This window comes from Labrus bergylta, chromosome 2 (genome assembly GCF_963930695.1).
Source record: "Labrus bergylta chromosome 2, fLabBer1.1, whole genome shotgun sequence".
NCBI classification, from domain to species: Eukaryota; Metazoa; Chordata; class Actinopteri; order Labriformes; family Labridae; genus Labrus; species Labrus bergylta.
The window spans coordinates 15964331-15991611 of record NC_089196.1 but is presented as its reverse complement, the minus strand read 5'-3'; the positions used below and the strand labels follow the sequence as shown (position 1 = coordinate 15991611).

The 27281-nt window shown below is 41.1% G+C and overlaps 3 protein-coding genes across 4 annotated transcripts; 1 reads left to right on the top strand and 2 right to left on the bottom strand.

Annotated features, from left to right (window-relative positions):
- Positions 1-10248: 10248 nt before the first annotated feature.
- On the bottom strand, positions 10249-22110 carry mvk (mevalonate kinase). 2 transcript variants are annotated; one of them, XM_065966070.1, is made up of 10 exons: positions 21724-22110; positions 21220-21367; positions 20553-20697; positions 18720-18875; positions 17506-17609; positions 17313-17358; positions 17099-17153; positions 16512-16631; positions 15656-15809; positions 10249-14587 (listed from the first exon to the last, which is right to left on the bottom strand). In XM_065966070.1, exons 1-10 carry the CDS (start codon positions 21799-21801, stop codon positions 14436-14438), a joined length of 1158 nt encoding a protein of 385 aa, XP_065822142.1. In that variant the 5' UTR covers positions 21802-22110; the 3' UTR covers positions 10249-14435. The 2 variants fall into 2 exon arrangements, with proteins under 2 accessions (XP_065822142.1, XP_020505527.1); XM_020649871.3 differs by having other exon boundaries at positions 12986-14587; positions 17063-17153.
- A 177-nt stretch (positions 22111-22287) lies between these two features.
- mmab (metabolism of cobalamin associated B) lies at positions 22288-24056 on the top strand. The gene is made up of 9 exons (XM_020649928.3): positions 22288-22451; positions 22718-22773; positions 22875-22968; positions 23076-23133; positions 23216-23288; positions 23380-23477; positions 23560-23624; positions 23724-23783; positions 23872-24056. Exons 1-9 carry the CDS (start codon positions 22348-22350, stop codon positions 23954-23956), a joined length of 693 nt encoding a protein of 230 aa, XP_020505584.1. The 5' UTR covers positions 22288-22347; the 3' UTR covers positions 23957-24056.
- Positions 24057-24196: 140 nt separating this feature from the next.
- On the bottom strand, positions 24197-27252 carry aldh3b4 (aldehyde dehydrogenase 3 family, member B4). Its single transcript, XM_065962028.1, has 10 exons — positions 27244-27252; positions 26945-27145; positions 26717-26827; positions 26352-26472; positions 26172-26257; positions 25681-25762; positions 25208-25597; positions 24945-25111; positions 24762-24861; positions 24197-24683 (listed from the first exon to the last, which is right to left on the bottom strand). Exons 1-10 carry the CDS (start codon positions 27250-27252, stop codon positions 24484-24486), a joined length of 1467 nt encoding a protein of 488 aa, XP_065818100.1. The 3' UTR covers positions 24197-24483.
- Positions 27253-27281: the final 29 nt, after the last annotated feature.

Genomic DNA, 27281 nt, shown 5'->3' with positions numbered 1-27281 from the left:
CCGGCTCTCCAGCAAACCACAAAAGCAGAACAATGAGTGTTAGTGCGTGTGCAAGTGGAGGAGAGAAAGGGAAACAGGATTTGAGATCTATATTAAAACTGCAAATAGCTTTTAAAGATTAGCGACGGGCAGAAGGAGGTGACAGCAATAGGATATGTGGAAAGTGGATTGCCCCTCCCTGCTGTGACTATTTTGATAGCATGAGCGTTGACAAGCATCGACTTGATTGTGCGCTGAAAAGCCTTGACAAGTTTCTTTTAGGCATGTACAGATCTTTCAGTGAATGAAAGGAACACAAATCAGGATTACATATCACACAGCCACATTCAAACAGCTGGCATTAGGAGCACTGCAGTGTCTGGCAAGATACTGTTCTTCAAGGATGTGCCTCCCTTTCTCCCTCTCTGCGCTGTAATTACCCAGATCTGAGCTTTCAAAAAACTGTGTCTTATAGACTCATGCAACCATGACCAGAATACTGCAAAACCCTAAATGTTCAGGGACCACTAATTGAGAAAAACTCATCTAAATTCAGTTTAGTGGAACTGTTTTAGGCCCTTTTTATTCAGCTAATAAGGATATCCAAATATTCATCCCAACACTTGCAGTTTTTCATGATGTGAGTGCGCGAGAGTACATGCTGTTCCCTGCACTTTTTTCTTTTTTAACGGATCACCGTGGTCATCGCAGGCTGTGGCGTTGCTCTGTTTTCAGAGATGTGTCTCACTCTGCAGCATTTGTCAGGATTAGACAGGAGTAATCCCCAACCAAACTCCAGAGGATGTAATTTGGAGATATGCGCTGGAACTGAAAAACTGTGTCGGCTTACTCCCACAAACCCCATCTTTCACCCCATCTGAGGCACCCAACTCCTTTCCCACCAATCCAAAGACAAGTTCAGTATTTTGAAATGGTAGATACGGGGGGGGGGGGGGGGGGGGAAGTGGAGCTGCCAAGTGCCCTTCAACTCACTTTCTCCTGCTCCTGGACAAACTCTCCTCCAGGCAGGTGGGGTGCTCATGATGTCAGGCCCCATCACTGATATCCACTCTAATATCCCTCAACAGTCGGCTGTCGCATCACCACCCACCATTAAGTCATCGCTTGTGCCCGACACAGGGGCCAATCTGTGTGTGCTCTGGCCAACTCCCTGCCCCCCTGCCTTTATCACACCCCAACCTCTCCTGTGACAGACAGGACTGATCTCCCCTGCAGCAGCCCTCCACCCTGCCAGTAAAAGGACAGCAGTGGAAAAAGCCCCCCAGGGCCCAGTGAGGATGGACTCATGAATCAAACATGCGCCTGGAGCTTCCTTCTTATCGCCGAGGTCAGCCCGGGCATTAATACGCCATGGCTCCAGGGAGCTACCTACTGTGACCTCCCCCAGTTTCCCCTGAACAGAAGGGCACCGTCCTCAGGAGCCGGTCCAGCAAAAGAGGGCCTCCCTCCACTACAGTCACTTCACATTATGTCTACACACTGAGGGAGGGGGCAACTAAGGAAGATAGAGATGAGAGGGAACCAAAAGAGGTGTAGAAATGAAGCATGAAATATCAAATAGACATAGAAGAAGAGGAAAAGGAAAACAATATTCCTCTGTGCGATGCAAGGCAGAGAGTAACACGTGGATAAAATCGACTGTGTATACAGACCCTTTCAAACACCACCAATCTTCATTGGCCAGACGTGGTGTGATATATGTGACTGTCTGCCAGCGTAAATTAGGCAGTCCAGCCCGCTGTGTGGTAAAGCATGACGGGGCCGGACAGTGCACTAACTCAGGCAGCCCGGTGCCACGCTCACCAGCTTCTCCCTGCTTTGCTGTGCCATAAATCACCGGCCAGGGGAAATGAATCGCTGTCCGTCCGAGCTGGATGCACCAGCTGGCACCGCCATCACCTGACCAGCAGGAGCCCATGCCGACATTGGAGCGGCTGAAATCAAGAAAAATGAGGCATGGAGGCAGACGGAGCCATACCCCTGCGCTCTCTCATTAGTCTCCTCTGGGCTTCCTCCACACTGAGCTCGTCTGAACTGAAAGGGCACACAAAATATATTTCAAAGTGTCACCTGAGAGAAGGGGGGGGGGAGAGAGAGGGAAGAAATTATCACCCCTGGTCTCCTCACAGATCTGTGGACAGCTACACTGGCAGACAGCATTAGAGCCGAGGGAGCCAGTAGGAGGGAGAGCAGCTCGAGGGACCAGTGGAGGCTGCGTGAGGGGGACAGCTTTGTGCTCGCTCTTATTTAATGGAGTTATTTTACTGAAAGTAATGACTCAACCCTATCGGGACTTTCACTCTGCATTCAGATGTAGTTATCGGAAAAACATGTTGATGAATAGATTTTCGCTTTTCAATATTGCTGAGTTGCTGGTGGAGGGCCCACTTATATGCTGACCGCTGCGATTATGAGAAGCTGTGTGGGCGTCAGAACTGAGGCACTCATCAGGAAAATGGGTTGAAATTACATCAATAGAGCCACATAGAGAGTTGGAGAGATCTAAAATAATACGCACTTGATCCTCTACTATGGACATAAGGCTACTGTTTACCTCCGATTATGGATTCAAAACACTTTTGGCTTCAGTCTCTACATCATGTTAGAGAACTTTTCAGAGAGAGGGCGATCAAAGTCAGAGATGGAAACATTAACGTTGTGGAAACGGCAATGTAAATGAACAGATGCAGGCTAGATTGATATTAAATTTGAATCCTGTGGTACAACGCTGGGCTGCTGTGAATGATTGGCAAGGCCAATTTCCTGTGAACCCCCACAGCAGTTTTAGCCTAATTTCATTGGTCGTGTGGAGCAGCGAGTCATCACTGTCTCAGATATGGAGGATTAGCTCCTCTTTCCTGCTCAGATGAATTTGCCTGTCATGGTGTGCTGATAAATGGCAGGAAGGGCTGAGGAAATGTGCTGTGGGCTCATTGGAAGTGGCAAGGTGAAGGCTAGCCTGGCAGCCTGCCCCGGGCATGAACCGCGCCGTGGTTATGACCCCCCCACAGACGTCCAGGTGTACACTCGCATATCAGCAGCCAGCTCATCTCTTTGCTGGTCAGTCGGTAATAGACGGCTGTGTCAGTCTGACATCTGTTTTGACAAGTAATCAGATTTTATCAATGTGTCTCTTGGTCCCAGGATACAACAGACAGTGTCCACTGTTTCTCCTCCGTCCGTGTGAAAAGGGTATATGTAAAGGTCAGGCTTAAAGCACCTGCCTCTAGCTTAAAGCAATACTGTTGATCTTAAAATCTATAATAACCTTGGTTCAATTCAATCTTTACAAAAACAGAAATAACTAACAGAAAAAAAAATGTAAATGACCTGAGTGCCAACCTCAAGTGCACACTTAAGGAACTGCAGATTTTTCACTTCCACATTGGCTTAATTTTTCAGCACCAGAGGGTGTTTCTTGAATTAAACCAAGAACATTTTTAATTTCTCATCACTGTAAAGGTATCGTTTCTTCTTCATCAAATCTTTCCAATCACGCCCTTGTGAATGTGGCAAAAAAAACAAACTGCTATCAGCTTCCTGTTCTTTTCTTTGCAGCTGTGGCTGTCACTACCATCCCAACCCGACCCACACCACAGCTCATCCAACTCAGCTGTAATCATGTCGCCATACAAATACTAGCACTGAAAGCTCCATGTTGGCCTCAGAACTTAACTAACAGCTGCCCGAGCCCTCAAGTTGACCACCCATGGGAGGAAGAAGAGGAGGAAGTCATTACTGCTATCACAGTCAGCCTCAGTCCCCACTCTGCCAGACAGCCCCTCCAACTCATAAAGTTCTTGACGACTTCACTAAAACATCCAATTTCAGTCGGACCCTATTTATAATGACGAATAGAAATCAATCACTCCAACCTCTGCACACTCCTCCCGCATCAGTCTGCTTATTTGGCTGCCAAAAATGGCAGAGAGAGAAAAAAAGGACTCTTTTTCCCCAGAACGCTGGTATCCTATCCACATCTCCGGGATATTCATAATTCATCATCTTCGATTCCTGACATCTGCCACTGATTGTGCCGATGGGGTTGGCTGGAATTAGCTACTCTTGGGAGTGGTGTTAATGTGCTGGTGGGCCAGCACATGCACTCCGGCTGGGGAGGGGAGGGGGGTTGGGTGGAGGATTGAGGCCGGAGCGGCAGGAGCCTTTCACACTCCTAATGTGTAATTAGGAACCATTTTGGAGCGCTGCCTTCCTCTACTGAAATTAGCTGCCTTTTATTAATCAGGCAGACCAGTTCAATGGCACGATGGGTCTCCCTATAATCTAACACAAGATGTTGCTCTTAATTACAGAGGGGGGGAGACAGTGCAGAGAGAAGCTGCAGCTTGTTCATGATCCCCCTCCTTCAATTTCTGAAAAGCAGAATGCAGGCAAATTGCACATAGCAGTCCACATGCTGTGCTAAAAATAATAGGTTATATTTTGTCAATCATTCTTCCAACCTGAGCATTACAGCCTACATTGGCAGTGCTTTACATGTGTATATATCATACCATAGCATGCAGAGAGCAAAACTCTCACAGCCGAAGTCCATGAATACATTTGCATTTGCAGAATGTCAGCTCCACTTCAATGAGAGATCATACATATTATGTGATTACAAGCACTGGTCCTCCTTTGGAGAGTTAAGTGCTGTGACCCTGACTGCGCTCATCAGAGCTGATGCCCCTCATGACTACAGATGAGGACTAAATACTTCAGTGTTCAGCTGCAGTGGTTGAGATTTTTTTTCCTCTTTGTGCAACACACCGGATGGAAAATAAAATGATAAGTACATGAGAAGCAGAGCAGGCAGAGAACAGTAATTACTGGACTCCTAATATGGATGTTACACATGATTGGTAAGGACAGGATGCTTCAATATGAGTACAACATGTGTTAAATCATTTTTTACACCAACATAAATCAGGAACAATGTCCTGAACTGATCCAGTGATTGGAATTAATTATCACCTCTTTAACTGCAAATACTGAGAATGAGAGAAGCATTAAACATTTACATTCACGTTAAAACCTTTAGAGGCAGGTTGACTTTTAATTTATCAATTGTTGTGTAAAATGTTACGAATAATCAAGACATAATGTTAGTGAAATCACATTCTGTGAGTTTAAAACATTTTGGAAAATAATATTAGCTTTTTGATTACATATTTAATTAAAAGAAAACGTATTTAATGTTGATGTTTGGACATTCAAAGACAGCTAGGAAATGTATTTGTTTAAATTAAGCTATATTACACATTTTTAGGATTGCATTATTGATATTCTATCAAATATAAAAAATATTCATAAAATATAAAAGAAAAGTATTCAGTATCGTCAATTACATTACATTACATTTTATAAGTTAGATTTTTGGGGCCATTTTTGCCTTCACTGGAAGGACAGCTAAAGAGAGGAAATGTTAGGATTGGCAGTAGAGAGTGCACTGAAATGCAGCAACGGCCGATGCAAGGACTCTTTAGATGAAGCGTACCCTGCTGATGTGCTCATTGTACATCATCAGTTATCTATTGGGATGCAACTAGTTACCATATATGGTAATATTAAAGAAATATTCAAATAAATATTCAAATAAGTTTTATAAGGTTAGCAACTAGAATGACACGCTGAACTCACGTCGCCCCTTGAGTCATCATGGTGGACATTCATCATACAATGGTTCAACATCACAGTGAGAGCATGTGTGAAAGTCCCACTAGTGGAGGTGAGATGTTGTGCATTGAAAATCGAACACATCTGGATTTAACTTATTTTGCTTTGTTATTCATCTTGTTGCTACCTTGAACTTGTAGCTTAAGTGGACTGTTTGCTGAGCAGAGTTGCCGTATAATGTTTTCTTACTGTAAACTATAGACTCTATGATGTAGACCCCATCAAGACAAGACAGTGATTCTTTGCTTTAGAAGATAGTCTCATGGATCTGGTCCAGGCCAGGTTCGTTGAATGAGTTTGACAGTTTTATTTGTTAAGGTTTTAGAAATATTAATTCTTGGTTATATACTTAATTTTGATATACTCTGATAAAGTAATAAAGTACTACAGTACTAAATACTATGTTTTGAAGGGAAACCGTCCTTACTCTTGTGGGTTATCAAAAAGGGCAAACCTCAGATTATTTATTGTGATCTCAATCATTGTGCTTCCTGCTTTAAGAACAAGGGGATCAATTACGGTGGAAATTCCTGCAATCACCTTTCTTAACAGGAGCCATTTCATCAATATAAACAAGCCCACATTATTTGTGTATTATCTGCAGACAATAATCTATACACAGTATATTTTAGTAATCCTCCACACATATTAACATGTCTGCTGCATCCAAAAGGACCCAGTTCCCTTCTCTTTGTGCTTTCTAAAAACGTCTTTTTCCTTCACAGCAGTCAAGAGATTTGTTGGCTCATCAAAGAGATGATTTATTTCTCTATTCCTTAAAATTGCGTGCTTCTCAGTATTATCCTCCTTTAAGTGAATGCAATCATGCAAAATGGCCACTTTTGTATTTCTAGTGTCTAACAAAGCCAAATCCATATTTATGAATATTATAGAGCCAGCTATCACTGCGATCATCCAGGAAAATGCATGAAATCTACATGATGTTTTTATAAATGGCTACTTGACTAAATTTTCTTTGATGACCAAGGACCCTATAAACTGAAAAACAAACAATCATCTCACAGAGAAAGAACATCCCATATGTACAGCGCATGATGTAGACCCCTCTTGTCCCCTGTTGGCACTGCAGCACAACGCTCAAAACAGTGATCACTTGTTGCAAGGCTGATTCTGCTTAAGCATTCAAAGAGTGTCTGTATGACGAGACAGCCTGTTAATCAAGCCTCATTGATGAAATCCAGGATAAAAAAAGAGACTGATCCGGGGTCAGTGAGTGGAGATCCTGGTTGTTCTCTGCTCAGCTTGTAAGTGTGTCTACTGGACCAGTAGCTGCACAAAGTAGCACACACAGGCATGGGCAGTAGTTCTGACAAATGTGGAGATGTCAACATCATTTATGGATGTGCAAGGACTGAAGGCTACACTGTGACGCATCATTTCTCTATCAGTAAAAAAGTTTCAGATCATTTGCTGAAGTTAAAGTTACAACACTTAATTAAAATACTGCATTACAAGTTACAGTCCTGTATTTACTGACCCCAGTAAAACAGGGTTATCTGCTAAATGTAGTTAAAGTAAAACAGTAAATTGCAGTAATTTCACAGTAAAAGCAGCCTGATTAGTATTATAAAATATACAGTATTATAGAATCATCAGTGTAAGCTATGTCTGCTTGGTGTAACTGGTGAAGTTACTAGGTTGAGCCAGTTGGCAAGTTTAATCAATTTGACCCCATCTCAGACAGATTTCAGGGGGCAGCCTGTCCTGACATTTTCTAGGAGTTTTCAGGAGTGCATGTGAAAACAGATTATGACGCATAATACTAATCTGTATGGAACAGTCCCTATGTCCTTGTTTCCTATTTAACATTTTCCTGTCACATAATGGAAGAAGAAGCAGTGTTGCAGTTGGACTGTTATAATTGGCATTCAGGATGTAAGCAGGATCATGTGACCATTGGCAGAGTTTCTAAGTTCTGGCCCAATGGACAGAGAGTGAACTCCACAGGGGAGTCCCTGGGGAGCCAGACACGCTGGGTTTGAGAGGGGTTATTGGACTGTGCCGCCTCTCTGACTGTGAGCCACTGGGGACCCGAACAGAGGTGCCTGATGGTGCACTGAAGCCTGAGTGTGACACCTGGGCTGTCTGTCACGGCCACAAACACACACAATGTGACACTTGACAGGATAGGAGTTGAGGCTGCAACAGCACAAGTCAAGACCCGGCTGACAGTAAGGATGAGAGGCGTGCAGTTCAACTCAATAATCTCCCCGACACACTTAAGCCCTAGCCTGTTTGTCTCCTTCCTCTTTCTCTCTCAGTGTTCATGGCCCTTTAAATAAATCAGGGTCCTGAGGAGGCTGAACCCATCAATTAGAGCCGTCTGATGAGCCTGTGTGTGTATTAATCAACAGTGTGACAGGCTGAAAAGAGACAGGATGAAGGGCCGCAGTGCCACAGCTTTAAGAGGAGCTCTGACAAACAGGCTCTTAAGACGCATTTCCCAGTCTGCATTGCTAAACTAAACTGATATCCAATTATGTTTCCCACATCGACAAGCTAACAGAGCAGCTGTGAGCAGTGCGGGTTTGCAGTGTCAGAATTGGCCGGGCAAGAGGCTGAGAAACCCAGAACCTTGAAGGAGATGTCACAAGGAGGCCGGAGTCAGCCGCTTGAGTGAGCGATGGTCCACACGCTTGCCTGAAAGCATGACATTGCCGAAGGGGGAAAAACACCATTTTATCATTCAGTGCGATTCGCACCCTCTCTGCCTGTCAAACATGCCATATGTCCCCGTCACAGGTCGTCTTGCTGGCTTATCGAGTGTGACAGGGCTATTCACACACTGCTCCCAATCAGACACCATCTCCTGCAGAAAAAAATCTCCACCATAGCGCAGTGACAGGCTGTCAGGCAGAGGGCACCAGCCTCCACAGGGCCTTGGCTGAGAGACTGCCCATCTGGGGGGAGGGGGGGGCAAAGGCCAGGGGTTACGATGGGCGACACCAGGCACGCATCCACACACCTCGTGCAGGCTTTTTTCTGTTGACAGACTTCCATCGTTTTTCAATCAGAAAGACAACAGAGCTAACATTTAGGCTTACCACATCAGAGCACCAACCAAGAGCTTCTGGTAAGAAAGTGCTAAAGAAGCGTTTTTTTTAAGTAGGTAAAAGTAAGTTGGTAAAAATCGACTCTGTTAAATGTTAAAGCTACAAGAAAAGTTGCTCTGCTCCTGCAGTTAAAAAAAGCTTATTTCTGTGGAAGACATTTGACTTAACTTTTCACTGCATGATGCAGATCAATGCAGCTTTGACACAGGTTATTTGCCTGACAGGAAACTAAAGTGGTATGTAAACCTCATCTGGGCCTGTTCACTGCATCACGGCCACCGGCTTATTTTCCTAACCAACAGACCATACAAGGTCATGTGTTTAGAGTCAGGGCAAGCAGAGGTCAGTGAAATCTGTACCTAGGGTGCACAATCTCAAAGCTTTGAGGAGGAAGATTTGCTTCCCTCTGTGCACGTCTGGAGTCTGCAAATGTTTACTTTGATGCCAGAGAATCTTAGCGGTACTCAGCCACTTGGCTCCAAACACAATAACACTGCGGATGCTGAATATATTCACTAAGTGAGCAATCAGTTGCAAAGTGGGCTGAAAATTACACTTATCCCCCTGTGATGATATGCATGGAGAATAAGTCAGAGAGCAAGAGACGGAGCAGAGGTGCAAGGAGAGGAGAAGTGCTATCACCTGATCCGTCTTATCTCTAAAAAGCGGTGGTTTGTGTCACCTCAACTCTTCAGAAAAAGAGATAGAAACCCTCCTGGCACATTTTTATATGAGAGATTTCTGTGAAATGATTGCTAATCTATGCAAAAAAGCAATCAGTGACTCATTCATAATGCATGAGCAACCAGATACCAATTTTGCAACGCTTTCGGATTATTAGATGTTATCGTGAACGCAGCAGATGAAATATGAACACTCCTACCTGTCCTGTTGTAATTACATGACTGCAGCGGTTGAGAGAGATGCACACTGTTAGAGAGTTTAAAGAACAAAACATACAGAGAGAGAGACAGACAAGCACAAAGAACGTCCATTACTATCAGACCACACATCGCTCTAGATGGGAATATTTGTTTCTAACAGCTTTATGTTTCCATTTGTGCCTTGATTTATCAACCTAAAAGCTGTGGTTTTAAGTACATCTGTCTGACATTTTAATGGTCCATCAATCACACCATGTCACGTGATAACAGTTAGAGATCATCCTCCTCCCCGAGCCTCTATGGGGGGAAAAAAACGGAATCCGATAAATTGGCTGCAATCCCAGGGAAAAAATGAGAACCTATTTTTGATTCAAAGCAAGTTCAGTGCATGAATGTTGGATAAGCTGTTGCTCAAATTAATGCAAATCAAATTTCATTTAGGATATTTTTATTCTGTATGGATTACTTGCTAAAGATTAATAAGTGCAACGTCAGTTCAAGTTAACATGGTTTTCTTGTGTGTCTTATTTAACATTTCTTCTACCAAATTAAGTGGTGACTCTGAACCTTTCCAGTCTGATCGGGTTGTTTCAAACACTGACGCAGATTCAGAAGGTAGCTCAGCCTCTTTATTTTTTCCTTCTTCTGTTTAAAGATTTTTTTTTAAATACATACACACACACACAAAAGCCGAGTTTTTTTTTTTTTTTTTACTTCAGTGTTAATGTGTCTGGATTGCACCTGGAAGCCCTGTGAAAAGAGCTGACAGGTTTCATACTTTTACATTCTGAGCAACTTCGACACGAGGGATTTGCTCTTAAAACGGAGCACAGCCAGGATGAAGGGTGGTATAAAAATCAATGAGGCTTTTCAAAGGCAACAAGAAAAAACAGCGCCTTCGCCTGCAATTAAACAGGAGCGCTTCTAGCAACTGAGGAATGACAGAGTGCGTTGCAGGTGCCCTCAACTTCACACAATCAATTACAGGATCGATACAATGACATGATACAATTCCATGATGGAAAATGGGACGTGGACGGGGAGCCGCTCTGTGTCATGTGTTTCACATGTTTACAATAATACAGCTCAGGCAGGTCTATACACCCTGGGCCCATTTATAAACATGGGGAGGCCCAGCTGTAGACCAAACAGATCCCCCAGGTGGAAACCTCGGCTCAAATGTTTTGTCTGAGAGAGAGAGATGAAAGAAGGTTCCCATTCTGGGGGGGCCAAGAGCTCAACTAAGGATCACAAAAATAGAAAGGAAAAACCTAACGTTGTGAAAAATAAAAATAAAAAACACGCCACACTAGAAATCTATAAGATTGTTCTTCCACCACTCTGGATCCATGATTATAAATCAACCACCTCTAAATGGATTACTTTTATATATGTTCAGACATTCATGGTCAACAGGGTCTTGAGAATTAAACATTGTGTCTTTTTTTTTTTTTTTTTAATAACTCCAACAATAGGTTCACAGTTTTGGTTTGTTTGGATGTAGCCTACCGCAGCAACTGAATGGATCATAAAGTTTTGTTGATTTAAATTTAAATCGCAGCGTAGCTGTAAAGTTTAAGAAGCCTCCGCTGTTGTTTGTGTATTATGCTAGCTAGCAATCGCTAACATGCTAAATCATGCTTATTATCAGACAATTATTATTACTTTTTGTTCCCGCATATACCACACAGACTTTGAACATTAGAACCAGCGCTGTAGCCAAGAGTTGTTGGTGTTGCTCTGGTTCTTCATGTCAGTCTTTCTCGTCCTGAATCTCCCGTTCAGTCGCAGCAGACGGCTGCGTACGATGAGTCTGGTTGTGTTGGAGGTTTCTGCCTGTTTAATGCACGTTTTTCCTTGAAACTGTTATTTGCTAAATGTTGCCAAGTGTTAGCTCATGCTGGATTCATGTTGGGTCTCTGTAAATAACATCACACAGACTAAAGGTCTAGACCTGGCTCTTTTCTTGTCTCAAGACAAGATTTGTTCTAAATTGGCGCAGTACAAATGAAAATTGATTGATTGGTTGACCTTTTACCTTTAGGTGGAACTTTCCTGCTACTGTAGCTTAATGAAATTAGCGTTCGAGTTAAAGGGAAAGAGACAAACCTTTTTAACGTATCCTTGTTTGACGTGACTATATGTACCAATCATTTTAAACAACAGGTTTTTACCTCTTTTAAAAAGTATTTTTCCTTCACAGCTAGTAAAGGTATGTTGATGATGAGTGTTCCTAAGTAGACATTGCTGTCTTTGGTCACCAGCAAAATGTTTGTGACCTCAGCTATCAGCATGTTAATTTAGTCCAACAATTCAAATGTTCTCCCTAAAACTAAATCCTGCTGCTTCTTTGGACCCCTGCTCTTAACTCCAAGCCCCCCCCCCCCCGACTTACTGAAAGGGCAAACAGCCCCAAGAGGATGATAGAGACCATGATGACAGCGAGAAGCTCATGATGTTCATGTTGGCTCTGTCAGTTTGCCCCTATGAATGCTCACACAAATCTTCCCTGCTGAGGACAATTGCACATCCCCCCTTTCGACACAGAGCCATGACATATATTACACCGCACACGAGTCAATAACAAGCAACAACGTATTGTGATGCAGAGGCCTCTATATGTAAATGTAGGAAGTCAAACTGTGAATCCCTGTTAGTTAAGCCAGAGGCAGCAGCAACACGATATCTTGTCAGTCAGATCTAATTCTGTATTCAAACTTAATGGCTCCTGACAAGTATTTCACCAGTCCACTGAGAGACCAGAGGGAATGTGCCACAGCGAGCATGACCACTCAGCAAGTTCACATTTAACATTTCATTCCTGCTGCCTGCACTAAATGAATTATACATCCTCTATTCTCCCACATTGATCCATCCGGACAAAACTCCCTAAACGTAAAATGTTAAATGATTTGAACGTCTCTGTCCTCACAGCCAGGACAACTCGCTCTTTCCATCATATCTCTCCGATTCTGACATTCTCCCTCTATCCTTGACCCCCTTTCTTCACTCCCTCTGTTATCTGAAATAATCTCAGGGCCTCTTTAGGTTCTATTCATCAGAGCAGAAAGAAGCAGGCGCTGACATTGATAAAAAAAAATACCATCTGTGCCTCGCAGGGGTAAAAGGAGTGAGAGAGGAGACAGAAAAGAAAGAGAGGGGCTTCAAATGAAACAGGCTCTGTTGTCTCCCTCTTGTCCCCCCTCGTCAATGCCATTTCAATTGAAAAGCGCAGTGGTAATTAAATTCCAGCAGGGGTTAGGGGCAACTGTGCGGCACACTGACGGGGGGCTGCCCTGACATAAAGATGACACAATTCAAGAGGACAGAGGGGGCCAGGCGGAGAGGAGGGAGGGTGACAAATGTTGTTTATTCACGTGCAGTGCCAGATTGATGCTCCTCAATCTTCATGACATTTAAAAAATAGAAAATGAAATGGATATTCAGACTCAACTGAATCCCACCATGACCTTTTCCCCAAATCAGGGATATTCCAAACAGATCCGTCTTCTGTATCTGCAGCATGTGCAGAATATTTGGTAATGCTCAGGCAGGATGAGCAATTAGGTGGAGAAGTATTTGGAAAAGCTAGTGTGTGTGTTAGTGTGCGTGTGTGTGTGTGTTTGTGTGTGTGTGTCAGCACAAACGTGTGACTCACAGAAAAGCGCTGGTTGTTGTTGATTCACATTATAGTGGCGTTAATCCAGAGGCTCTAGAGAGGCCACACACTCCTGCTGTCCCCTCTCTTCATCCTCTGTTAGCAAAACAACACAGCCGGTTTGTCTAGAACATAAACCAAGACCATGTGGCACGCATTATTTACCAAACCTTGACAGATATTTATTATTATCTGAGAGATTTTTGATGAGTTTACGATCCCTTTGCACCAAAGACTTTTATGTTAAAAGTAGAGCACAATACAAAATCTTTGCAGAATTAAAGCAGCATACATCTGTCTTTATAATAACTGATGAGAGTGAATATTACATTATAAGCAAAGCACTATGTTTATGAAAGTATTTATTTTGCCTCCAGCTTGTTCAAAAGTATTCTCACTGATATTGTTCATAATGGAGAGAAAAATAAAAGCACAGCCGCTTTAATAAGACTTCTTCCAGTTCTGTGAACAACTAAAATATTTGTAGAGTAGACAATGGGCTGATTGAAAACTAGAAATTTAGACGGGATTTTAATCATCATTCTGTCTCTCTTTAACTTTAATTATAGCTATTATCCTAACAACATTGTATTTTTGGTTGCAGGTAAGAGTCATTTATGATCCAATCTGTCATTCAGGTTGTCCCTGCAGTTTTTTATATTTTCATGAAACTATAAATTAAATTCTACCAGAGCTTGGCTTACACATTAATCAATCAATTTATGTTGCAATAAATCCTGTTTCATAGAAAAGCATTCGCGCAATTCTCATGCCATCTAGTGGTCAAAGCGCTCAGCACATATAATTCTTCCCATGAGTGTTTTGACACGCAAACGTTTCATGATTGGCTTCTTCAAAAAATTAAACCCCCTTCATTTCCCCTCTGTTCCAATTTAATATCAGTAATTTGAGACACAGCAGCCTGGGTGGGTGGTCACTTCAAAAGGATAATATTGTTTTTTTAGATAGGGAAAACTAAATTGAGCAAAGCTGGACAGAGCCTCCAGACATGTTCAGTGGAAAATTCTCCTCGGTCCAATCTGCTTAATCCATTCCACGGGCAGAAAGCAGGTCGCCAGGAAGAACAACACAAAGATAGACAGCCTGTCAGGCCTGGTGTTCAGCCACAGTCTCAGGTGTGTCTCAGTAATGATTTAAAACCTCCAGAACTTCCTCCTTAACAGAGAGAGGAGAGTGCTGCTGGACGCCCGGCCCACCAATACTTGTCTCCCAGCAGTCAAAGCCGCAGTCTTTCAAGTCCTGCACTGTAGTCTGGATAACAGAGGCGTCTGTTTCTACAAAAGAAACAAGTCACAAGAATGTCGTGTCAAAGAAGGTTTGGTTGAGAGAGCATAGTCATTTAAAAAATAAAGATGTGGAACAATCAGTTGGGAAGAGAAAAAGTTTGTGTTTACAGGAGTGAACCTGTAACATCTCGAATCACTTACAGGAATGGAACCACGCACAAATAATGAGATTTTATAATGTAAGAAAATGTTGATGCTTAACGTGTAAGCCCCGTTTCCACCGGAGGAACTATCCCCCAGAACTATGGTCTTTTTGGTGTTGAGAAGAAACAGAGATCCATCAGTCTGGTCGAGGGAACAGGAATTTCTTGCTTTGCTGAGCATCGTAAGTGCATTAATTTAACCTTTATTTATTCTCGAGAAATTAATGATGTTGTGAGTACAATTAAAATGAATAGATGACAAAAACACCGAAGACAAAATACATCAATTATAAGACGAGAAGAATAAGCCAGTAGAGCCGGCAACCACAGGTAAAAACATTGACACTCATGAGCACAGTGATTTGTAATCATGTTTTTAAACTGGCCCATGGTAACCATTCTATTGAGTTGAATAATACCATTTGCAAAACATTTTTTAAGTAAGTCTTTCTTTTGTCTGTTCTTTCATGTGACATTTCTATGCTGATTGTCTTCCTAGGACTCTTTAATAAATTACATTTTGTTGATCAATGGGAATATTTATATTATAATATTTTCATTATTAAGGCCTGAACAGTGTTACACTGTTGGTCTAAAATATCTCTTATTAGAAAGATGTGTTTGTATTGTCTCCTCTGAAGAGACTCCAGAGACTTGATTTAAGTTACCATCTTAGGTTGTGAAGTGGACGCACTGTATACTACGACATCACCTCAAAGGTAAGTTAGAAATCTATGACATGTTGCAATGAGTAATAGACTTGACTGAATGTAGTTTGTGATAAATGTAATTATCTACAGGCATATTTGATGATGTTTCATAATTTTCTTCTTTTGAAAAGGACACATCTTTAATTTGACTATCTTTAATGTTTACACCGTTCTGACATAGTGGGGTAAAAGGTCCAAAGTACCTGGTCTCAGTAGGGTGATGCCACAGCCTCCTCCTCCTGCACCTGTTAGTTTACTGTGGAGTCCTCTGGTCAATGTGACCCGGCACAGGGTGTCCAGAGCAGGGTGTCCCACCCCCATCACATTAAGGTGGTGCTGGTTGATGTCAATGAGCTCCTATAAAAGTTATAACATAGACTTTAATACCTGCTATTGGCAGATTACTTTTGATGTGGACTTGAATATTGTCTCTCTGATGTAAGACATTAAAAAAAGAAAGTTGTATTTTGCTACTTTTAAGTCTCAATGACACATTTATGATGCAACATGCTCTACAGCGGGCCGCTTCAATCATTTATAGCAAAGGGACGGATTTGAAAACAAGTTAGTGACAGGGATCCACACATTTTCATTTTCTTTGACATACTGTCAATCTAGGAATCTAAATAATTGGATATCTTTCATCTTAGTAGAAAAGTAGGTTATTGTTGTTTTAATGAAAACACTGTCACATTTAAATAATTTTTCAGTCAGTTTGACTCCTTTTAGATCTCTTCTACTGAAACAGACAGATTTTAAACTGCAAAACCAAATTCATTCTGCATCCTTCTTAACAAATTAAAACACTAATGAATGAGCTACAAAGCCAACATATCAAGTATCATCATATTAGGTTACATTATCTAGTGATCTATGTTCTTGCAAATGATTGATGTTAGCTCTGTATGACTGAATCCATAGTGGCAGAGTTAATAACTGTTATTTAAGGACTTTATTTATGTATTTTTATTTATTTTGTATTTATTAATTGATTGGTATAATTAAAGGCCCAAGGGAACAGTTGAACAGGTCTGCTTCAAACAACAAGCACTTGGGTACCTCTAGAGTATTGTAGTGCTCTCCTCTGATTGGCTCACGGGTCATCTCTGAGAGGACTTTCTCACACGTGCAGGAAACAGCATCAACAGAGTCCAGCACCGGGGTCATGATAGAGGGAAACTACAAGAGAGGAAAAGACAACATCTCCAACACTACCTGTGCACAGTGTTTCTACACAAAGTGATGCAGATATACTGTTACACAACAAGTGTTTGTGTGTTTGAATTAACCTGTAACACACTTGTGATGGATAAGGCGTATACATACACACTTGTTAAATTGCAGGTTTGCCTTTGGTTATGCACCAGGCTGATCACAACACTGCCACAACACTGTGTTAGACCTGTCTGTGTGCGAGGCAGAGAGCCGCACACCTGCTGGCGTCACCACGGCAACAGCACACAGGGGTGCTGCCTAAGAGTTTAATTTCAATATTTTATGAAGGCACTCAACACCAGGCTCTGGAGTATCTGCAATGCAAAAGCGCCGCCTATTATATTAATTACAGTGTCGGCAAGTAACACACGGGGGAGGAGGAAACCGTTTAGTACCTTGTTAATCTTGTCCTTCACCCGGGCAACAAGTACCTTGGTGCTGCGGGGTACTTTGGTGTTAGTGAGGAGGATTCTTAATAACGGCACCCTGCAAGTTAAGCATACACAACAGAGAGTTAATTGTGCTGCTCTGCAGATAGACTCATATTAGCCAGATCATTTTTATTTTCTGTAAGAGGAGAAACTAAGATCACTGTGTACTCTATTAAATGAAAACAAATTAAAAAATGTTTATCAGTGTCAATACCTGCTCAGTGGTATAATCTTCCCAGCCAAGAATCTCAGCATGCCACCTACGAACATGGAAATCTCCATCATTAAGATGATCATGAAATAATAAGCATTAAAAAAATACTCCTGTTATTCTATTAAAGGGTTCTCTCTGTCCACAGGAGGGAAAACACCAGGTGTAATGTGCTTCAGATCATTTCAGGCCTCACCCCATGTTCCTACAGCGTTGTCCACTCCTGATGGGTTTCCATGGATGATCATCTCCCCTTGGAAAGCCCAGCTGTTGATCAGCTCCAGGTCCTCCTGACACCACCTGCATTTATTCAAAAACTATTTAATTGACTTTGTCGGACCAAACCTCCAACTACCTCTTCATCTGCTATCAAAAAGAGTGACTGGGAGGGATAGACTGTTTATAAATGGTTATACAGATCAGCACAGGATTTCCTGCATGATGCAGTACAACATTATTCTACTGACAATACATCTGAAAAAAAAAGTGTTTTTATTTCCAAGAACAGAAAAATTATTATGCATTATCTTACATCACTGACATTGTGTTGAAATTTTTAGTTTTGACTCAAATTTCTGTAACATTTTAAAATGTTTTATTTCGGTAAGTATAAATTACTTTTTATACTTAATGCATAAAAACAGTGTTGAGCTTTAAATATTACTTATGACTTTAAATTCTAGTGTTGTCAGGACTCGTGTAAAGCACTTTGTGGCGCTTGTCTGTGAAAAGTGCTATATAAATAAACTTTACTTACTTACTTAAACATTTTATTTAGTTCTGAGTAGAAGACTAATCAGTTGTGAAGATGCATTTGTTGAAATCAGAACAAAAATAAACTTTAAAGGTGTTTAAGTGACCAACTCCATAAGAATGTTTCAAATGATTGCAGAGTTAAGGGGTTGAAATGGGAAAGTGTAGTGTTTAATTAAAGAAACAAAAACAGTGAAAACTTCTGATTTTTTCATTCTTTTTATCCTCACCTCTGGGAGCTGGTTGTGTGGCTTTGTGAGACATAGATATTTAACACCCTTGGAAAAGAACCCTAGCTTTACTAAAAGGCAAATTAAACAAAGATTGATGAAAATTATAACATCAAAGTCTTCTCAAAGATGATTTCTTATTCAGAGGCTTCTGTTTTAGGTAGCATTATACCGTATCAACATGTATGTTTGTAACAAGTGTTTACACAATGTGAAGAAGTTTGGTAAGAAAGTATAATCTGATATCAGTCGTTCTCCATAAACTTCTAAACAAATACCATTTTTAAGACATACACAGTACGGGATGTGCAAAAAGTCAAATCAGTCCTGGTTCAGAGAACATTGTTGTAATTAATCGGAACAAACAGCATACGAAACTCTTAACGAACTTACCAATATATAAGAAAATGGAACATACTGTCTTTACCTGGCGGTGTGATCCCACTCTTTGAGAGGGGAGGGGATGGCTCCACTGGCACAGAGCAGAGCTGCAGCTAAACACACCGAGTATGCAGCACTCGAGCCGAGTCCTGCTCCAGTGGGCAGCTCTGACCACACCGTCAGCGTCAGGCTGGGCAACTCGCTGAGGGAAAAATAAAAGTACAAACTGAACTTCTGTTTGTATATAAACACTGAAATACTGTCTCTATGACTTAGCAGTGTTGGTTACAGATTACTGCAAATATGATTATAACACTAAAAGTATTTACTTTTACAAAAAAAAAAAAAACAACCCAAAAACATGTTTTACAACAAACAAAGTATTTCATAAGAAATGTGTAATTCTCTTTATTTACAATCACATTAAGCGATACAGTAACAGTAAAACTTTACTGGCTGTGTAATAAATTGTAATCCATACACTTCTCTCAGCAACATTAACTAGCTTGACATCACTGTCAGTGTCTGTCAGGGAAGCTGCTGCTGGGCAGACAGGGGAATACTCTAAACTAATTGTCCGGCTCTTCTCTCGAGGGAAAAACACATCCAGACTTGTTAAAGGCTGCACCTTAGCCCCCTGCCAGACTCTCATTAGTGGTCATCCTGTCAGAACCCATCACCTCGCTCAGACATGGCTGCACTGTGTCAGCGTCGATTAAACCCCGCCAGCAACCTGCAGCTCTAATGTTCCTGAGCGTCTTCCCTGTTCACAGCTGCTGGAGTCACAACAGCGGACTTCCTGCCTCTCAGTCCACCTCTCTTAGCTATCTTCATTTCCACATGAAGGGATTATTATGCAGAAAAATGGCCCTCAACTCCCTGCACATGTCTATCTCAATTGGGTTAAATCTTTTACAGCAGTAAAGAAAAGCCAATAAATGAATTTGTCAATCCACAGAAAACTGGTAAGCAAATAATCATTTCAGTCCTTCTTAAAGAAAAGTTCAAGTATTTGCTGAAGTCAGCTTCTTTCACAAAAGGTTTGCCTTTTGTCTGAAGACGTCCCTTTTGGGTTCTGGAACATTCTGATGAGCATTTTTATTTTTATTATTATTTTTTTTTTAAATGTCTCGACTTATTTCTTGTTAAGAAGCCTATCCTCAACTAGTTCATCCCTTACATACACATGACAAAAAAAACATTGATCAGCCAATTTCTATTTAATTTGACCTAGGCTGTCACCTGCAAACTCACATGTTCAGGTTTGACAGGCTATAGATTACAGACATAGAGGAGGCTGCATTCTTTGAAAGTCTATATACTTATTTTCACATCAAAAATTAAACAAATAAAACATCTATTTTTTTCTGACATGAACAGTTAGTCTCAGATCAGGTGAGGACCCCCCCCTCCCACTTATCCCCACAAATCACACATACTGCCCAGTACAAAGCAGAGAATTCTCCAAGTTGTAATATTGTACTTTTTTTTTCCTCTCTCTCTCTCTCTCTCACTCTCTCACTCTCTCTCTCACTCTCTCACTCTCTCTCTCTCACACTCACACACACACACACACACTCTCAACAGTAGCAAATAAAAATAATGAGGAGAAGCAGCAACACATGATGCCTGCCACTGTTGATAGTGAGACTTCATTTGCCTGTAAATAGAGCTCACCAGAACGTGTACGTCTGCAGCTTCTAACTGTTACTTTTTTAGCGGAACTTTTAAATGTAAAACAATTACTCGCACGGCCGCTCTACAACCAGAAGACATGAGTGCGTCCTGTTCTCTAGCTTCCATATTGTGTGGCCATATGAGTCACAAAGCAGCAATGATTAAATGAAATCTAATAAACAGAATAGAAGTACCACCTCACCTTGATCGAAATAATGAGATGTAGATGTAGAGGAAAGATAATGTGGCCATGTTGCGAGTATCCAAGTTTCCATTTGTTACACCAAGAAAATCCTGCAGTCTGCCCACAAGTTCAGCATCCAGAAGTTTCACCTCCTCCCTCTTATCTGTGGACATAAGTATTATTAACCATCAGCATGAGTAAACTAAACACACTTAGTTTTACCTGTAGGTATTTAAAATACAACAAAAATAATAATAATAATAATAAAATCTATGATATTATATTTTATACAATGCTAAATGTTAAATCTTCACATTGTGACATTAATGTAAATAATTTTTTTTCCTGTTAATGTTTTTGTTTCCAAAGGCGAATACCACGTAAAAGTCCACAGACATCATGCAGACAGTTTATCACTGCATTATAACCTACAAAGGTTTTTATTCTAGGCTGCTAAACTCTTTAAACTTCTTACAAATGACCCTGAGTGCAACATGATGATAAAAGTACCTAATTCAATGTTAATCAATATTCATAAATATGTTTGACAGAATTTACAAAAAAAATCCTTAAAAACAGTGATTCCCTGCAAGCACTGGACAATTGGATGCAGGGTAACGACGAAACATAAACTATCTGACCAAATGGAAGTGTTTATGGTCCCCAGTTTTGTATCATGGCTTACCAAAAGAATAAGGAATGAGCTGCGACAGTTCGGACAGGTCCCAGCAGAGGAATGTGTCGATATTTGGAAGGTTAATACACACTTTGTCCGTGGTTGTGGCCTTTAACCTTAAATATGTTCTCAGGTTCAAACTGACAGCAAGAGCCACCTGTAATGGAGCACAGAGTACAGGGTCCTTTTTTTAAATACAGTGGGACATTTGTAACACTTGTTTAGCACATCTTAAGAGTCATTGCCTCATTCCTACAAACAAGGAATCTGATGTTTTGGACATGTATTATGTCATTTCCAATTAAATAAACTTTTTTTTTTTTTTATCCATATGTGCAAGTCCATCGTCCCTGGTTATTATTAGTACAGCAATTACACTAAATAAATGTAAATGTAAGATGGAAAACTGTCTAAACATGCAAAGTTTGAAATATGTTATGGTATTTTTGCAGAGTGATTTACTGACTGATGATAACTTTGCCTTCATTGTTAAGTGTAAATTGGGGTTACTACCTTTCCGTGAACAACTGCATGCTCTCCGTGCAGGATCGCCTTCCCTGGAGCAGACACGTAGAAGTCTGTGACTTGCATTACTGTAACAGTTTTCAGAACTAAATATGTCCAGAACTAGTCTGCTCGGAAAACCCCTCTAAGTCAACTTGTCACTGACAAGTCACACACTAATAATAACTAGCTTAGCCAACTTTACGCGCTGCTAATCCTCCAAAGCAGACAAAAGCAGAAGGAAACATGGACCAATGTGCAGTCTTCATGAAAAGTCGACAAAAACAAGAAGTTTAAAAAGCATTTTCTTCAAGAAAAGCTCTTGAAATGCTCTGTGGATAGACACTTTGTGGCTCTGCTTCAGAAATCATGTTAAAAAACATAGTTGTCACAGAGGAGGAGGGACGAACATGGGGTCTGTCTGACTCTATCCAATCAGGACCCAAAACGAGTTGAACCGATATTGTTTTACCCAATCAGCATCCCGCATTCGCCAACCACACGGTGTGTTGACCAATCGTGCCATGAAACGAAAACGCCCATTATCTACGGAAATCACGAACGGACAAAAAAAAAAAAAAAAAAAGGTTATCAGCTGTTTCAAAGAGTTACCTGGTAGCTTTTTAGCATAACATGGCTTCAATGATGATAAAACCTGTGCACCTCCGCTGCGTTGTTAGGGTCTGCAGGCTCGTAAGCCAGCATCGGACATGGATAACATCGTGTTCAGACAGAAGGTAGTTTAACATGCATGCTGTGTGTGAAAGAACACCAACAAGGAGCTGATCGTGTCATTCATGTAACTTTGGTCATATATAAGCAAAATGGAAGTTGTATCTGTAAAACATGAACTCTGTAAAGCCAGTGTTCGTATTGTAGTGAACATACTATGATGTAGAATAAGTGTTGTTTGATTCTGAACGAGACAAACATTGACTTTATATCACATTTTTGTTTTTCTTAATTTCTTCTCCAATGTCAATCCTGTCCGACTTGTCAACAGTTTTGCCACTGAAGCAGAAAAGGGACCCAAAATATACACCAAAACCGGAGACAAAGGTCGTCTAAGAAAGCTTAACATTATGTTTTTATATATGTATTTTTTTCAAAAGTCAGGAGTCCTTACAAAATGTGCTTCATTCCCTCTTTACCATTCAAAGGTTTCTCAAGCACATTCACAGGAGAAAGGAGGCCAAAGGAAGATCATATTTTTGAAGCCTTAGGAAATACAGATGAGCTGTCATCAGCTATAGGGTAACATTTGTATCATTTTTAAATTATCACACAATCACTTGAACACTTTTGTTTTCTTTATTTCGTCGGTTACAAACCCACTCAGTGTTTTTAATTTTGCATTTCAGGTTGGCTCGAGAATTTTGCCTTGACAAGGGTCACACATTCACACATCAGCTGGACAAGGTGTGGTTTTCATATAGCTCACAGAAATGTAGCATGAACCAGATAAGATTTCTTGACGGTGTTTGGTCCTTTTTTTTTGTAGATCCAGTGCATTTTACAGGACGTGGGCTCCAATATTGCCACCCCGCGGTCATCTGCAAGAGAAGCTCACATTAGTATGGATTTCTTTTTCCCTATTACATTAAAAATGTGATTTGTTGGCTTGATCTCTTAGGTTCATTTTTCTTTTTCATTTTCTTTTGTGAGAGAGAACAAAATTCACAGCTCAGCCAATTGCAGACCTGGAAATCTGGATTGATGAATTAACAGAAGAACTCCCTCCACTGACAAACTTCATTTTACCTGTAAGTCCATTTTTAAGTCTGAGTTCTGATGTAAGCCAAGTTGTTTCCTGCTGTGTTAATACACGTGTCCTGTGCGTCACAGTCTGGAGGGAAGAGCAGCGCAGCTTTGCACTTGGCTCGGACAGTTTGCCGGAGAACAGAACGCAGGTAAGCTACAACATGCCTCCTATCTAAGTAATGGTAAAAGACCCTCTTAGTCTTGCATTTCTGACAGTGTGTCCTGACGGATCTTTGTTCTGGTTATAGTGTTGCTCCAATTGTGCGCTCAGGCGAAGCAGATCCAGATGTTGCCAAGTTTTTGAACAGGTCAGTCCAATACGTTGCATACAAATTAGCATGAGAACATGCTTTGTCTGTCACAAATCTGATAAATGTCCTTTTAATCTTCAATCAGATTGAGTGACTACCTGTTCACCGTGGCCAGATATGCCGCCATGAAGGAAGGCAATGAGGAAACAATCTACAAAAGACCACAATGATTTTAAATGATAACAAGATATAGGATCACAAAGGTCTGTCTTGGTTTGGGGATTGTTGGTAATGACCGTGTTTCATTTTCACTATGTGTGTTTATATATATAAATAAATCTGTAAGGTTTTGAAATTGTTTTTTATCTTGATTTTATTTCTTCTCAGAATAATGTGACACTAAGGGGCAACAATAAAACTGGCAGAATCCTAAATCTTCTCCCAATACATACAGTATACTTTTTGGTAATACAACTTTGTAGTGCAGGTAAAGCTTCAAACATTTACATTCAGGGAAACTTCTGTACAGTCAATGCAAAGCAACGGAGAACTTTAAGTAATGGACAGCAACAATTGACAGTTCACAACCACCAAGAAACTGAACTATCAAGGAGATTGCTATTCCTCTCTTAAGATGTGGCTAAGCCTAGTCATATGTTTTATTTTACGTTATGTTTTAAACACACACTAACGATACATTAGCACATTAGCAATCCGGCTGTCCTCCATCATGGCTCTGTCATCACCCCCAACACAGTCACAGGATCTGGCACCAGCCCTGGCTCTTCTGGGACAAGGTGCTGGCCCATGTCATCAGAGACAGATTGCGGTCCTCGTAGGGAGGATAACGCAGATTTGTAACACATTCGAAGCCTGTGCCTCTCAGCAGGCATGATTTCCTGTGAGAGAAGGTCTCAAAGCTGTGGCGGCCATGGTAGGCACCTGTTCCACTTGCACCTGTCAAAATGTTGTAAGAGTTATATATTTATTCAGACACTGTTTGATACATTTGGCACCTTTTGGCTAACCACTTACCAACTCCACCAAAAGGCAGAGCCACCATCAGACTCTGCAGGACGCTGTCATTGGAGCAGAAGCTTCCACTGGAAGTCTCACTTATTAGCCTTGAGATGACCTGCATTGTCAGGAAAGCCATAATGTGAATAAACGCACCAGGCTCAGTCAGTCAATACTAAGTGTCTTAACTCTGGCTGGTACCTTGTGATTGTTGGAATATGCATACACACAGAGGGGTTTCTCCTGCTTATTAATGAAGGTGATGGCCTCGTCGATATTGTTTACAGTTAGGACAGGAAGAACTGGGCCAAAAACTTCATGTTGCATGATGGGATTATTATCTTCTTCCTCAGTTAAAACTGTCGGCGCTTGGACAGAAAAGGAAATCATTTAAAAAAAGTTTTAAATGTAAAGAATATTACAGAGTCGACATTGTATCACAGAGTCCCACACAGTTCGCTTACCAATATACCGCTCTGCTTCGAACACTTGCCCTCCCACAGCCACTTTGCCAGATCTCCACATCAGGTCTCTGGTACGGTTGAAGACCTCTGAACTGACCATCCTGCCATAACTACGGGACTCTCTCGGATCAGAACCATAAAAATGCAGCAGGCAGCCCTTCAAGGCTTGAACCAGTTGTGCTTTTACAACCTTGTGGCACAGGATGTAATCCGGAGCCACCATGCTCTGTCCAGCGTTGTGAAAACGCGCCCATGCGATGCGCTGAGCGGCTGTTTTAATCTCACAGTGTTGGTCTACATAACATGGGTTCTTTCCAGACAAAACCAGGGTGAAAGGCGTTAGTGAGCGAGCTGCAGCTTGAGCAATTTTGGTTCCTTCCGCCCTATTTCCTAGGCAATAACAGAAATCAGAAACCACTTCAAAATATTGAATGTTCTGTCAAAATGTATTTAGAGCTGAGTTTTATCTGTACCTGTAAAGAAGACATGGTCAAATTTCAGTTCCATAACTTCAGGTAAGTCATTAGTGCCTTCAAGTATCACATGGAAGCATTCCTTGAGGAAAAGAACAATCACCATTAAAGGTCTGAACTATCAATTAATATAGATTACAACCTCAAATTCACAGAATGAGATTCAGGTTTTGAGCTGGCCATGGATTAAAAAAATGTGGGGTATTTTTTACATACTCAAGAGATACAACATTACATAGTCTCATCTGACCTTGAAAGTGATGATTTTAGTCTGGTTGTGTGCTCTTCTTGAAAGCACACAGACCAAACTCGGTCATTTAACAAACCTCATACATAAATCATGGTGCTAAAATTTGTGTAATGAAAAAAAAATAAAGCATTTATTGCACAGAAAAAAACAGTCTCAGTGAATCTTGGACAAATAATGAGTCTTCTGCAACTTTATTTGTTCAAATGACTGAACTCATCATCCCTGTTATGTAATGACTCACATTGTCCAAGTAGAAAGGGGCGAGTCGATGAAGACACTCTGCTGTGTGAGCAGTGCACATAGAGGGGCTGATGATTGCACAGTTTCCTAAACAGATTCATTACATATCATCAGTAACCTTTGGTGAAATGAAAAAGCACGAGTATTTGACTTCTTAAACTAGTGTCTTGAGTCTCATTACCTGCTGCTATGGCTCCTACCAGTGGCACCAGACACATTTGGACAGGGTTACACCAGGCCCCCTTGATAAAAACCACCCCCAGCGGCTCACTGACCACCAGACACTCATCCAACGTGGTGCACTATTTCAGACAGACCAGCTCAAAATTAGGCTACATTAAACAGAGTGAAAGTGGGATTCAGGAATTATTAAAAAGAGGTCAAGGCAACTTAGTTTAATCTGCTTTGGCAGGGCTGGAACAATACATGCCTTTGTGCTAGCACGACAGAATATGTTCTCAAGTGGGTTATTTAAATCATAAATTATCTCAATATTTGTAATATGTTTTAGTGCAAAAAAAGGTAAAGTTTAATAAAAAGTCTCACCAAGTTTCTCTCCACATGCTGCGGTTGCATCCACTTCTTAAGGTTGTTAATAGCATGAAGTGCTTCGTTTTTGACTGGAATCAGTTCTGATAAAATTGTCTCAAATCGAGGCTGATAAAAAAAGAATTAAGAAAATTATTCATAAATGCCAATACAATAGCACTGTTAAAGCCACATGTATATTTTTAATCAAGCACAAACATTGTAGGTGCTGCCTCCCATTCTGACCTTATGAAGGTCCTTTCCAAGAGCATCCACAAAATCACCCTCATTATCTTGCAGCATCCGCACCAAAGCCTCCAGCTGGGCCACTCTGAAGCTCTCCTTTAGGGTGCGTCCAGCTTGAAAGGCGACTCGGGATCTCTTCAGCAGATCCACACACACCAGAGGGTACGTCTTAAAACACGGCTCCCCCAGCCTGCTCCTGAAACAGCAGCAGCATCACAAGTTTTTAACATCACAGGGCAATGAAATAAAAAAAAAAACACATCCTGAATCCAAACTCTAGATCATCATCATTGTGATACCTCCGGCATGTTAACCGTCCGTTTCTCTGACAACCATA